Below are 12,588 nucleotides of genomic sequence, written 5' to 3' on the forward strand. Positions count from 1 at the left end.
GCAGGAATAGCAGTGGTAATGGCGGCGGTGGTAGTAACAGCGGTGGTAGTAACGCGGTAGTAACGGCGGTAGTAACGGCAGAGAAGCACGGCAACAGAAACAGCCACACGCGTTTACCGAGTGATCCACACGCTGTGCGCTGAGCGCTTTACTTTCATCCCCATCAGTCTCCAGTTCCATGGGGGGCGGGGGGCAGGGGGCGCTACTATTATCCCCATTTTACAGATGGAACAAAGTTCCGAAGGGCTGGGTAACTTATCTGAAGCAGGAGGCGGCACAGCGACCTCTGCTGGTAGCTGCTACTACAAGACTATGAACCCCAAAACTCCCGAAGCTGTTTTCCAAGGGGAACGAGTTTAACACGATACCCCTGGGGAAGGGGATCCGAAAGCTGTCAGCGTGCAGGCTCTCGTTCCTCCCGAATCACAGCACACACGCGGGTTCCGACTCTGAAATCTGCCCAAACGAACCACCAGGGTGAAGGCGTCGACTGCGGCATTGAAAGGACGGTCCCTCCCAGGTCATCCCCTGACCCCTGGACTCTAAATCCCAGGTGGCTCTGTGAGTAGTAACTGCGGCATTGAAAGGACGAGCGCACAGGGAGCGTCGGGGTACCCGTGGCTCGGTCCCTCCACACCGCCCCGTGTCGTCCCAGGACCGCAAGCGGGTGCCGAAGGAATACAGTGCTTGTTTCTCGGAGGAACGGCCCCCATCCCAGAGGGACACTGGCGCTGGGCAGGCTGGGGCCACAGGCGGGGCACGCCTCCGGTGCCTGACGGGTGGCCCCCACTGCGCAGCACCGCAGGGTCACCCAGGGCTCTCCAGCGGAGCCCCTGGGCCGAAGCACAGACACGCACAGCGACCGTCTCCCAGCTCTCATGGGGATGGCACACAGCACAATTCCGGGCGCAGAGGAGAGAAATTATTACCCAGCTCTGTGGGGAGAAATCCTATTAATCGGTGAACGCGCAACTTTGGGCACAGAATACATGCGTTAGTGCCCCAAAGGCGTCAACAGGGAACCCAAGAGCCCCCACTTCCCTGCAGAGCTGCGAGAGCCTCCGCCAGGCCCAGCTCCCATCCCAACACCACCTGCCCTGCTCAGCACAGTCAGCACAGACACCGCCACCGGGCGCTCATCAGGCCCTTCATCCGCCCGTTCGCGTCGGTCCCTCCCAGGTCATCCCCTGACTCCTGGACTCTAAATCCCAGGTGGCTCTGTGAGTAGTAAGGTGACCCCACCAGTAAGTCCCCTTCCCAGCTTGTCTCATGCCGCCGTGTGGCAGAGCCGACGTTTTCCATCTGTGTCTTGTGTCCCTCTCACTAGAAAACGAGCTCCACGAGGGCGGGGACTGGCATCTAGCGTGCGGAGCAGGCGCTCAATCAACATTCATTAAACGAACCGAACCTCCCGTCACCAACACGAAGCCCAGCCCTGGCCTTCCTCCCCACAGCACGCTCACTGCTCTTCTGCGAGGATCTTTCATCCCAAACTGGGGTTCTCCAAAACACCCCCAGATTCCTGTCCCACTCCCTCAACTAGAACATGTCCATACTCTTCCCGTTAAGTGCCTGGCAAAATCCTGCCCGCCCTACAGGCGCGTCAACGCTGCTTCTTCCACAGAGTCTTTACTTACCCCAAAGGCCACAAGTGCTATCTTCCCCTTCCCTCCAGCCCCATGTCCCTAAGGCACTGTACTTGTTCCCCTCCTATGACATCTACCAAATCTGCTTCATGGGACAGTTATCAACACCCTCATTTGGCCTCCCCCCCGGCCCCGCGGCTGTCTGGCGAAGTTCACAGAAAGGCTACAGGATCGCTGAGGGTCGGCACCGTCTGCCTGTGGCATCTCCTTGCGGAACACAGCGCAGTGCCCCGCTCCGAGCGGGGAGTCACAACTGCTTAGTGAAGGGAAGCAAATCAAAGAAACTTTGCCGTAACTAACACCACAGAGGGGTGAAGTGTTCGCAGCCTTCTGTTTTCGCTTACGTAAAGCACCCTGTCTTTCTGATCAAGGCCCCGTTTCCTTTAACCCTAAGTGGTCAGATCTATCGCAAAAGTCGCTGGTATAATTAAATTGCTTCCATCTGTGTAGATGCGCGATTTAGAAGGCACACGAAACAAAGGTGCAAATCTCGAGCCAGAATGTTCTGGGTTGATGTTTTCTTGAAAATGAAGTTTGCTGCAGTTGGAAATCTGGCTGAGGCCATATAACCACGTGAAATATGAACCACAAAGACCCACCTCCAATAAAATCTATCTCCCAATAAAGCTGAGCGCTTAGATCACGTAGGTCTTTATTCATTCACAGAACTGACATTTGTTGACCAATCGTGACATTTAAGAACACCATGCTCGACATGACATCGATTTGAGAAACATCTCGACACTCAGAAGACAAACCACCAGCCGAAAGACAGTGAGCACCTCTTTTTGTAAAGGTGTTTAATTTATACGTCCTCTTATAGTATGTTGTTGGGTGTTTAAAGGTTTTTTTACATATAATGCAACTGTCACCTGACTTAATAGCTTTCAGCTCTAAGTGACATAGTGCAGGAGTTATCAGAACAGACTCCAGAGCGAGGCTGCCTGGGCTAGGAAGCGGTCAATTAAATGCTAAATTTCCGACTCACACATACTCTCATATAAAATAAGCATTTTGAAAAGAGCAAGATCTTATCCTAGAAAACAACCTTAACACCTCCTTGTACCTAAAAGGATGATAAGTGGAAATTTGGTGCCCAAGGATTACAGTCCCTTCTCCTACCTCCTGTCCTATGAACAGCCTTGCTGTGCCTCCAGAGTTCTGCCCTTCTCTTAGCCTTGAGCATATGTCTGCTGCGACCACCCGCCCCCCCGACATCAGAACTATAAAATTACTTTTGACAGTTACTCCGGAACGACAACAGTACTATCACCCACATGACAAATGATGCTGCTAAAAGTCAGCATCCTTTTCTTGAATACTAGTGTGTGGGCATCTCTGGTGTTCTCAGCGTTCAGCACACCACAGACGCCGGCTGAATGTAAACTCGATTATAAGAAGGAATGAAGCTCCACAGGAGCAAATAACCTGGCGACGGCACACTTCTGTTTAGTATTTTCCAAGCTTTTCTGACAAACAAATTTTCATCGCACACTGCCAACATATGGAATTTATAGAGAACCTACAACTGTCAAACTAGATATTAAACGATAAAGCTTAACTGCTTTATTTTTTTTGACAAGTAAATAAGAGTAGACGTTCTAGTATTTCTCGCCATACACAACAGGCTTGTCTTGCACACTCACGTTGGAGACAACTACAAAATGATGGCTGTCACCAAATAAAGGACAGACACCTGGAGAAAGAGGGCGGCAGCGTGGCTCAGAGACTCTGGCAAAGGACCACCTATCTCCAGGTTCCTGATTCAGCAGGTGACGCCACAGTCATCAATGTACTAAAATGGACCTTCTCGCGAGTAAAACAGTCATTCATTTACTCACGCTTTAACTAACAAAGCTTTTGTCTTGTGCCTGTTGTGTGCCAGCACCGCCTGGGAAATGCGCGCGTCACAGAGTGAGAACGGGTGAGCCCCGGCCCTCACGCGGCCGGCAGTCCAGAGTCACTGGCGTGGCGTCACGCACCAGCAAGCAGGTACACAGACGGCACGACGTATAACACATTACGTGATGACATGACAACAGCTCTCCTTCGAGAGCAAAACAGAGGAGGAGCAGGAGGTAACCCTTGAGCAGAAACTCACATGAAGCAGCGGCTACAACTATCTGATTAAAAAAAACAGAAAATGCTTAGTCTGTGATCCTCAGTTGGTTAGGTAATGGGTCAGTTTAAAAACAGATCACTTGATAGAAATATGGAAAATATAAACGAATATTAAAATACAATTAAACTACATATTCAGGTGTTCCTTACTGCAAAGCAATTTACTAATATATAGCACTGTTTATCATGTTACTTACTTTAGGTCAAAAACTACAAATAATTCCTTTTCTGAAATAAAAGTATACGTACATGATGGTGGCGAGGGGCAATGAATTTATAAACATGGTATTTAAACTGACGTTAGAAGCATAAACTTTTCTTTTTTGTTAAAAACGACTACTTAAAGAGGCCACAGAGCAGTGCATAAAACTTAATTGTTGGAACCCAAATAATAAGAATTTCAAAACCACTACAGTTATAAAAACTGTGACTACAATCAAAATATTAACATTTCTTAAAGCTCTTCATCATTAGATTGGCTTTTGCTCATCAGATTTCCGAAGAAGTTTTATTTTCTTAAGATGACATTTCTAATGGGAAAAGGAAAAACACATACTATTGGAATGGGAAGAGTACCGTGAATCTTTTTATTCGATCCTCTAATTTTCCAGGTCAAGAAGCTGAATCTAAACACGGTACAAGACCCGGCTGCAGTCTCAGAGAGGATTTCTATCCCAACAAGGCGGGGAGCCCAGGAATCGAGGACACTGCCCTCCTTGCTACGGTGAGGTCACAGTCTGAAATGTGTGTCGGAACCTACGCGTCGTTAGTATATACCCCTGGTCGCTAGACCAGTGGTGTGAACAAACGACACATTTCAAACACACGGCTGCAACACCTTGTTGCACGGATGACTATTACAAAACCGTGGTGTAAGTACAAGAGTTTGTTCTTAACGTTTCGTAACACGCCTTTACTGAACGATGGCGCCAACCTGGATTGTGCAACCCCACGGTAATCACCGCCTGCTGTGGCTAAGCCGTGATGTTAACCAACCAAGTTAAAACCATTACTGACACAGAAACATGTAGTTAGAGATTTTGTGCCAACTAAGAAACCACACAGTTTTTCAGTCACGTGTACAGGATACTCTATATGGAATGTTAAATACTCAAAACCACACTGGTTTTTGGGGTTACCTTTCTTGATTGCTCATTTTGGCATACATGGCTTTCACCAATTCCGGGCTTTTCAGAAAATGGTCTGTAATGATCAAGAACCTAAGAAAAAAGAAGGAAAAAGTTTGGTTACTAGAAACGTAGTAAAACAGACTCGGCCTTACCCACTTCGTAGGCGTCTTATACATAAAAGCACTCCTTTTCACTGAATTTTTGATTTGTTGTCATTTTAAAATGTTTTGAGAGATCACATACTATTGTTCTATTAGCAATCAAAAGAAAATTAAAACACTCAAAATATTTTCCCCCAATTCTACTTCTGATCATTTTCAACGGGAGAAAAGAGCCTACTATAGCTTTTATCTGAACTCAGAAAGGAAAATACTTCTTATAGCTTAAACGGTAAAATGAAATTTAGCTACAAGTTCACGTATAAACAGAAAACACATTAAATTGTTTTGGTCAGAAGCTTAGTGCTAAAATTAACCAAAGAAACAGACAAGTCATACTTTTTATTTAAACGCATGCCAGAGACAGGGTAATGAATACTGGCTTGATTATCTACTTTTCAAGAGCTCTCAGGTTACCAAGAAAACATCCTCATTGTCAGGCGATGCAGTCATCCAAACTCAGAGATCAATTTATGGGAACCCTCAGGCAAAGATTATAAGCATATTTCTCCAAAGTGCCACTGTGACAACTAAAAAGATTGAATAGTGCTATTAATTAATTCTGAATCATATTTACCAGGGGGCATCTGAAGGCTTAAGAGCTAAAGAAGACACTGTTTATAACCAAGGTTATGTAGTAATAAAAGAGTGGCTGTTAAACGTTAAATATTTTTACAATCACAGTTTATTTAATCACTTCTGAACAAATAAAATAAGTATGGCTTTCAGCATAACAGCCAGAGGAGGCATATTAACTACCACAAGACGCGGTCGCTTTACGCAGAAACGAAATCTAAACACATACTCCTTTTCTTCCACAACCTGATCAACATTTCGATGTAAACCATTTCTAACAATAATGGATAACAGTCAAAATTCTAAAACAATTTTCACATCAATTTAGGTAGCTTAGCGAACTGTAACAAGAACAATTCATGCATTTCAAGCCAGGTATACAAAATTGTGATCCTAAAGTTAACTCGTGTAACTCAGCTATTTGAAACTTAAAACACTGTCCCACAGGAACGTTCACTCAAAACCAGTGTTTCCAGCACTGTGCTGGGGCCTGGTCACAAGCCGTGTTCCCAAATTCTAACAGTGGAGAAAGACGCACACAGAAACGTTTACAGAAAACTGTCTTACATATAACATACACACGTTATGGATTACAGACACAACAATAAAGTTTATCTAACCAGAGGGCTGGGGGGAGAAAAGGTGACGAAGGATGGGCAAGAAGATCGAGGAGGCTGGAGGAGGTGTTCTGTGAAGCCTTAGCTGAAGGGGGAAGGAAGGACACTAAATGAGACGTGACAAAAAATAAAAACCTGGGCAAGAACAGCGATGTGCTCAGGGAACTCTAAGCAATAAAATACTAGCAGGGCTTAACGAGGGATTCAGGACTGAGAGCTCATATTCTTGAATGCTGCCAACAAACAGCCCTCAGCTGCCGGCCTCTGCAGAAGTCTTGGCCGAGAAAGCAGCTTCAACCAAGGTCCGGGCTCACTGGAGGCCGATGTGGTGACCACGCTTTCCTTTGCGACACTGGTCATTAGTGTTCTCTGTAATTCTTGATCACTTCTGTTGGCCTTTTCTAAGAACCAACTTGGCCTTTGTTCATTTTTTCTACTGTTTTCTATTTCACGGATGAGGGAAAGAAAGGCGGGTCACAACCAATACGAGCTCTGTAGCTGTGACCACCAGCAGCACCTGCAGCGAAAGCGAAAAGGAGCCATCCTCTGATCTTTCGCCCGAGATAAAATTCCCAGCAGGTCAAACACCTAAACTTCACTCGAAAGTGAAAGGACACAATACTGGAAGAAAAGCTAAGTACAGGAAAGGTCTTCACAGCTCTCACCCAAAATCTGGATGTAAGAGTTTGAAAAAGACTGACAAATTCATCCACTAAAAAATCAAAAATTTCTACATGGAAAAAGTGAAACAAGCAAAGTCAAAACACAAATTAAAAAAGAAAAAATATTTACATTTTATTTCAAACAGAAGGCTAATATTGCTAATTTAGAAAATATGCCCACACACAGATAAGGAAAAGACTTTTCTTTAGAGGAAAATGGGTAAAGAAAATGAGAATGAAAAAAGGCTCGATCTCATCGCAAGAAAAATAAAAAATATAACTTTACAGAGATAGCATTTTAAACTTTGGCAGGGCTGGCAAATCCAAAACTTCGACAGCACACTCCGGTAGCAAACATGTAGAAAACCAGGTACTGTCAAAATCTGCTAAGGGGCGTGTAGATGGTACAAATCTAGGAAGGACAACTTAGAAGAGCTTGTCAAATTATAAAAGCACATTCCCTTGGACCTAGTCGTTGCACTTATGAATTTATGTGACAGCCATACTTGCCCACACACACAAGACAGATGTACGAATGAGGCTATTATCTACCGCAGCATTTTGCAGTTATGAAAACTGAGAACAATCTAAATGATCAACAAGAATGGGCTGATGAAATAAATCCTGCTATATGCATACAATGGAAGAGAATGAGGAAGTTTTTTATATGGTGATCTGGAAAGATCTCAAAAATGTACTGCTTAGTGAACAAAGACGCCCAGCCTGCGGGGAGCGGGGGGACTGAGGGCGTGCCTGTGAGGGCTGCGTGGAGGAATGAGAGAGGTGGCTGGGGGGAAACTATGCGTTTTCATATGAGAACAATATGAATGTATTATCTACCGAGAATTAAATATATAATTTAAGCAATAAACCCAGGCAAAGTATCCTCAAATCGATTTCTATTGGACAAGTATTCTGCTGACGAGCGCAGACGCTGCCACGCCCGGCCAGCGTCCCCGGCCCCTCACGTTTCCGGCCAGAGAACTCAGCTTAAGTTTCGTCTTAACAGTAGCTATTTGTGGGCAGGCAAATTTCAGTCATTTCTCCAAAATAACTTAATAAATCGGTATCTACTCTCGAACAGAGAGAAACAGAAAGAAAAGATGAACTACCTTCGCCTCTCCACCACGGCAACTCAGAGGCACAAAATACAGGTCATCTAAAGGCTAGGTCAAAATCTGATCACTAAAATGGAGTCCCCACTACATCCTGGCAAAGAGTCACTGATGCACACAAACCACGTCACAGACTAAACACTGCCAAATACGTCTTTTCTCTGTCCACAATCTCGTACATCCCCTCTCCCCGATCCGAGCCATCCTTCAGCTTCTAGGTCAAGTCTCACGTCATCTGCAAGGCCTCCCTCAGTGCCAGGCCAGGTGCCCCCACTGCCACGTGCTCCCGGGCACCCTGGGCTTCCTCTTCCGAGCGCCCATGCTGGCCGCACTCCCTATGAGATGTCTCTGCTCAGATGTAGTGGGCGCCTGAACTTTAACAGGGCCAAAACACACCCCTCCTCTCCGCCATCCCCATCCCCATCCCCAGACGGGTCCAGCCACCTCCTCCTTCAACAAGACGAACACCTCGCTCCTCCCATTCTGGCCTCCCATCCTGGCCTCCCATCCTGGCCTCCCATCCTGGCCGATCTCTACCCAGCTCACCCACAAATAACCCTTCCCGCAGTCCAGCCAGCGCTCCCTGCTTAGCGTATTCAATCTACTCACCTGTCCCCATCCCCCATCTCTACCACCATCACCTCCCGCCTGATGACTACGACTGCGCCCTCAAAGGTGCGGCCTCCATTTTTTCCTGTCCCCAACAGTTCAACCTCTGTCCAGCAGCCAGAGGGACCCTGCAGAACAGAATCCAGCAGATGCACACTGCGCTTAAATCGCTCCCATTGGCCCCCGTGGAACAGAGTACAATCAACCATCTTTTCCTGTTTACACAGCCCTACGTAACTGGCCTCCAGTCACCTCTCGGACTGCGTGTCCCAAGACTGTCTCCTTTGCCCATTATGCTGCAGCCGCCCTGGGTGCTGGGGTTCTTCGTGCTGGGCAAGTTCACCGCTCTGACTATTCTTCCCAACCGGTCCCCACCTCCACCCCCGACAGATCTTCAAGTGGTTGGCTACCTAGTTCTCAGCTCGAATGTCACCAACTCGGAAAATCCCTTGACCTCCGCATTTTAAAGTAGCACCTTGTGGCTCGAAGTCACATCACCTCCCCAGAGTACTTCATCAAGATCTGACGTTCTTCACGTTTTTTCATCGTCTCTCCTCCCCACCAATCATATTTAAATTGTAAATAATAAAATAGCTAATACCACATAGCATTTCCTGTAAGCCAAGGACCATTCTAAAGGACAGCTCAGTACACAAAACATGCTGCGTATTATTCTTCAAAGCATTTACCTGACATCTTTAATACATTTATTTGGAGATTTCTGGTCATTATCTTTCTTACTAAATTGTAATGTCTTATCAATTTTGACTCTCCGGTGTCATTAACAATACCTGGCACGCTTCAAAAACCCAACAACTGTTAAATTAATCAACTAATTGATTTATGTGTGGAATGAGCAGCTCTCAGTTTTGCGTTTCCTAAAAGCCTGCAGAGTAGAAGCAATTTCTAAACCACAGGTTCTCCAAGATGAAAGCAAACCGCATCTTCATGAAAAGGGCAGTCACTCCTCACAGAGACCGAAGCGCTGCCCTGCGACGTGGCTGACAGCACTGTCAGCAACATCCTCAAGGCAGGCCGAGAAACGAGACAGAGCGAGTCCTCATTTAAACGTGACTACGGAAAAGCTAACGCTCACAAAGCAAGCTGTCGATGCCAAAGCGCTGACCACATTTTTACATCATTTTCCAAAATGGCTAAAACACAAAATGCGTGAAGGTCCCTCTCCCTAGCTCTTCCTTTCTCTCACGTTCTCATTTCTAATTGGTTTTGAAGTATGTGAACTGTGACAGATTAATCGTTATCTGCATTACAGTGTTTGTACACCAAATCAAAGGTAGTAAAAGCCACCTGAACATCAAGGAGCTACAGAGAAAGACAATTAAAGGCGAGTATGTCCCCAGGAAGCAGAGGTAATCCTAAAGTCAGGGTTTGGGGAAACTTTTTAAAAATGAAAGCTATTATCTCCATTTCCATACAAGCATGTCATGTCAAAGCTACGTTTATAACATTTCACTGACTGCAAAAACCTGGAAAATGTTTTCACACTTCACAGATTAAATGAAGAATCTGACTTAAACACACTCTGGGAAAGGAACGCCACTCTATTTGTCTTGAGATCTGAGAAATCCAACCCGTGGTGGCTTAATACAGCGACGTGCACGAAGGCTGCGAAGCCGCAGGGCCAGACGCCCGCCGCCAGGGAAACGAAGCTTCAGGCGCAATAAGACAGAAACCCGTCGGTCTGATGATTCGATGGCGGTGCTTCTACTGGAGAACAAAGGAGATACGAGCTCTGAAAAAAATACGACACTAACTAGAATTCCCTGAAAGCTCCCGGGCAAGGCACCGGGTGACACCACGACACACGGGCAGGGTTCAGCCTCCCTAAGCTCAAGGCCACACTGTGGAGGAGCAGTTGTCACAAGAATTAAGAGGCCAAGTTTCGGTCTCCAGAGCGCTAGGCTTGACTCTCAGCCCGACGCTCACCGGCAGAGGCGCTCCGCACACGGCGTCTACCCTCTCCGCGTGGGTGACGGGCTTCTTCAGAACTAACGCGCAAGAGTCAACCCCGACCAACAAGGGAAATGAAATACTAGCTAACTTCTAAAGCGGCAGCAGACAATAAAGGCGATTCATTCATTCATAAAACTTACCGAGTTCTTGTGGCCATCTGCCATTGTTTTTTTCCTTCTAGAACTGAATAACAGAATTCTTTTTCCTTTTAAGAATAAACCCCAACCTTCCAGCTGGGGCTGTCAGCTACATAGATCCAAAAGCCCTGCCACAGAAGTGCACGTGGGACCCCGGTCTGGCCCTGGAAAGAAAGGAAACTGACAAGGGCCACGTGCACGTCTGGCAGAGACCCGACTGGCTAACGTTCTTCCGGTAGAATACTTCTTTGTTTTGAATTCCCACACTTCTCAATACATTTACCAGCCAATGTTTATGAAGCAAATTTTTATAGATATCCTAAAGTATTCCAACATTTCACAGATGTACACACACACACACACACACACACACAAGCTGTATTCCACGTGCGACTGAAAGTCAGGGCTGTGTGTAGATGTCTGGAGAAGCACACGGAATAGACCAAAGTGTAAACCTAAGTTTTCCATGCGCTGGGAAACCCAGACCCGCAGGAGCTCCGAGGTCCTCCCGCAGTGTCCTAGGGAAGGCTGGCCGGACCCTTGGGAGTCTCTCCGAAGCCAGACAGAACCAGATAAGCCTGTGGAGACTAAAGGCTGACCCACCAATCACCCAACTCATTCAACAAATGCGACACCCCACGTACGGTTCTTTGTCTGAGGCTGGCAAACTTTTTTCATAAAGGGCCAAGCAGTAAATATTTAAGACCGTGCGAGCCAATCCTCTGTCACAACTACTCAGCCTGCCACCGTAGCGGGGAGCAGCACAGATGGCAGGTAAACAAACGTGTGCCGATGAGACTGTCTACAGAGCTGGCGGTGGGCTGGGCTTCGCCAGCACGTGTTCGCGACAAATTACAGGGCGCTAAGGGGCTAACCCTACATTCTAGCCACAAGGAAATAAATAAAATGCTAACTTTCTGTAGTGACACGTGCTGCCAAACAAACAAAGGAAAGGAAGGGGGTGTGGATTCGGGGGGCACGTGAATGTACGGCGCCCTGACGGCCTCTCTGAAGAGAGAGGGGACAGCCACGCGGAGACCCGGAGGAAAACCATTCCCAGCAGAAGCAACAGCAGGTGGGAAGATTCAGGAGAGAACAATCTTGGGGTTTTCAAGGAAAAGCGGTGAGGCCAACTAGAACTAAAGAGCACCGGGGAAGTGGCAGACAGAAGATGGGAAGGCAGGTCAGGAGCCAGGACGTGACAAGCTCCTCCTATTTGCTCCTCGGTGCCATGGAAAGCCACCAGCGGGCTTATTTAAACAAGAAGAGTGGCAAGCTCTACAACGAGTTTTTAAGAGGTCGCCCTGGGTGCTGTGTGGTGATTAAGAGGGCACAGCAGAGGCCGAGAGCTGAGTGAGAGTCTCGGCAGTGGTCCGCCCACAGGAATGACAGTGGTGCCTCGAGCTGTCACGGCGGAGGTGGTGTGAAGCGCGTGGCCTCGGAACACAGGGTGCAGACAGGGCTGGTAAGTGCAAGTGGGTGAAACTCGAGAATGAGTCTCAGGTTCAGAGTTGGAGAGGGGACCAGGCCTCGGCGAGGGGGTGAATGGCGACGCCGCTACTGAAACCGTAAAGACGAGGGAGCGACAGCCGGCTTTGGGGGTGGGGACAGCGGAAGCCCGGTTGCGACCTTCACTAGTTTGAGATGCCGACTAGAAGCATACAGTAGGAAGCTGCACACCTAAGTCTGGAGCTCTGGCAAGAGATCAAGGCCAGACACATATGTTTGGAAATTATCAACTCAGAAAAGAATTTTAAGCTGTGGATCTAGGTGAGGGACCGAGGGACCGAGCAGCTGGAGAAGTGGCCACGGGCCGCGCCAACTTTGGGCAGACATACAGGAC

The 12,588-nt window shown here is 47.3% G+C and overlaps 1 protein-coding gene across 1 annotated transcript in view; it reads right to left on the reverse strand.

Annotated features, from left to right (window-relative positions):
* Positions 1-12,588, reverse strand: part of ATXN10 (ataxin 10) — a 138,156-nt gene that overhangs the window by 88,715 nt on the left and 36,853 nt on the right. Inside the window, exon 6 of the mRNA XM_006917317.2 lies at positions 4,907-4,987. Coding sequence (XP_006917379.1) covers positions 4,907-4,987 — 81 coding nt within the window. The remainder of the gene's footprint in view (positions 1-4,906; positions 4,988-12,588) is intronic.

The sequence above is a fragment of the Pteropus alecto genome, unplaced genomic scaffold, assembly GCF_000325575.1.
Source record: "Pteropus alecto unplaced genomic scaffold, ASM32557v1 scaffold157, whole genome shotgun sequence".
Lineage (NCBI taxonomy): Eukaryota > Metazoa > Chordata > Mammalia > Chiroptera > Pteropodidae > Pteropus > Pteropus alecto.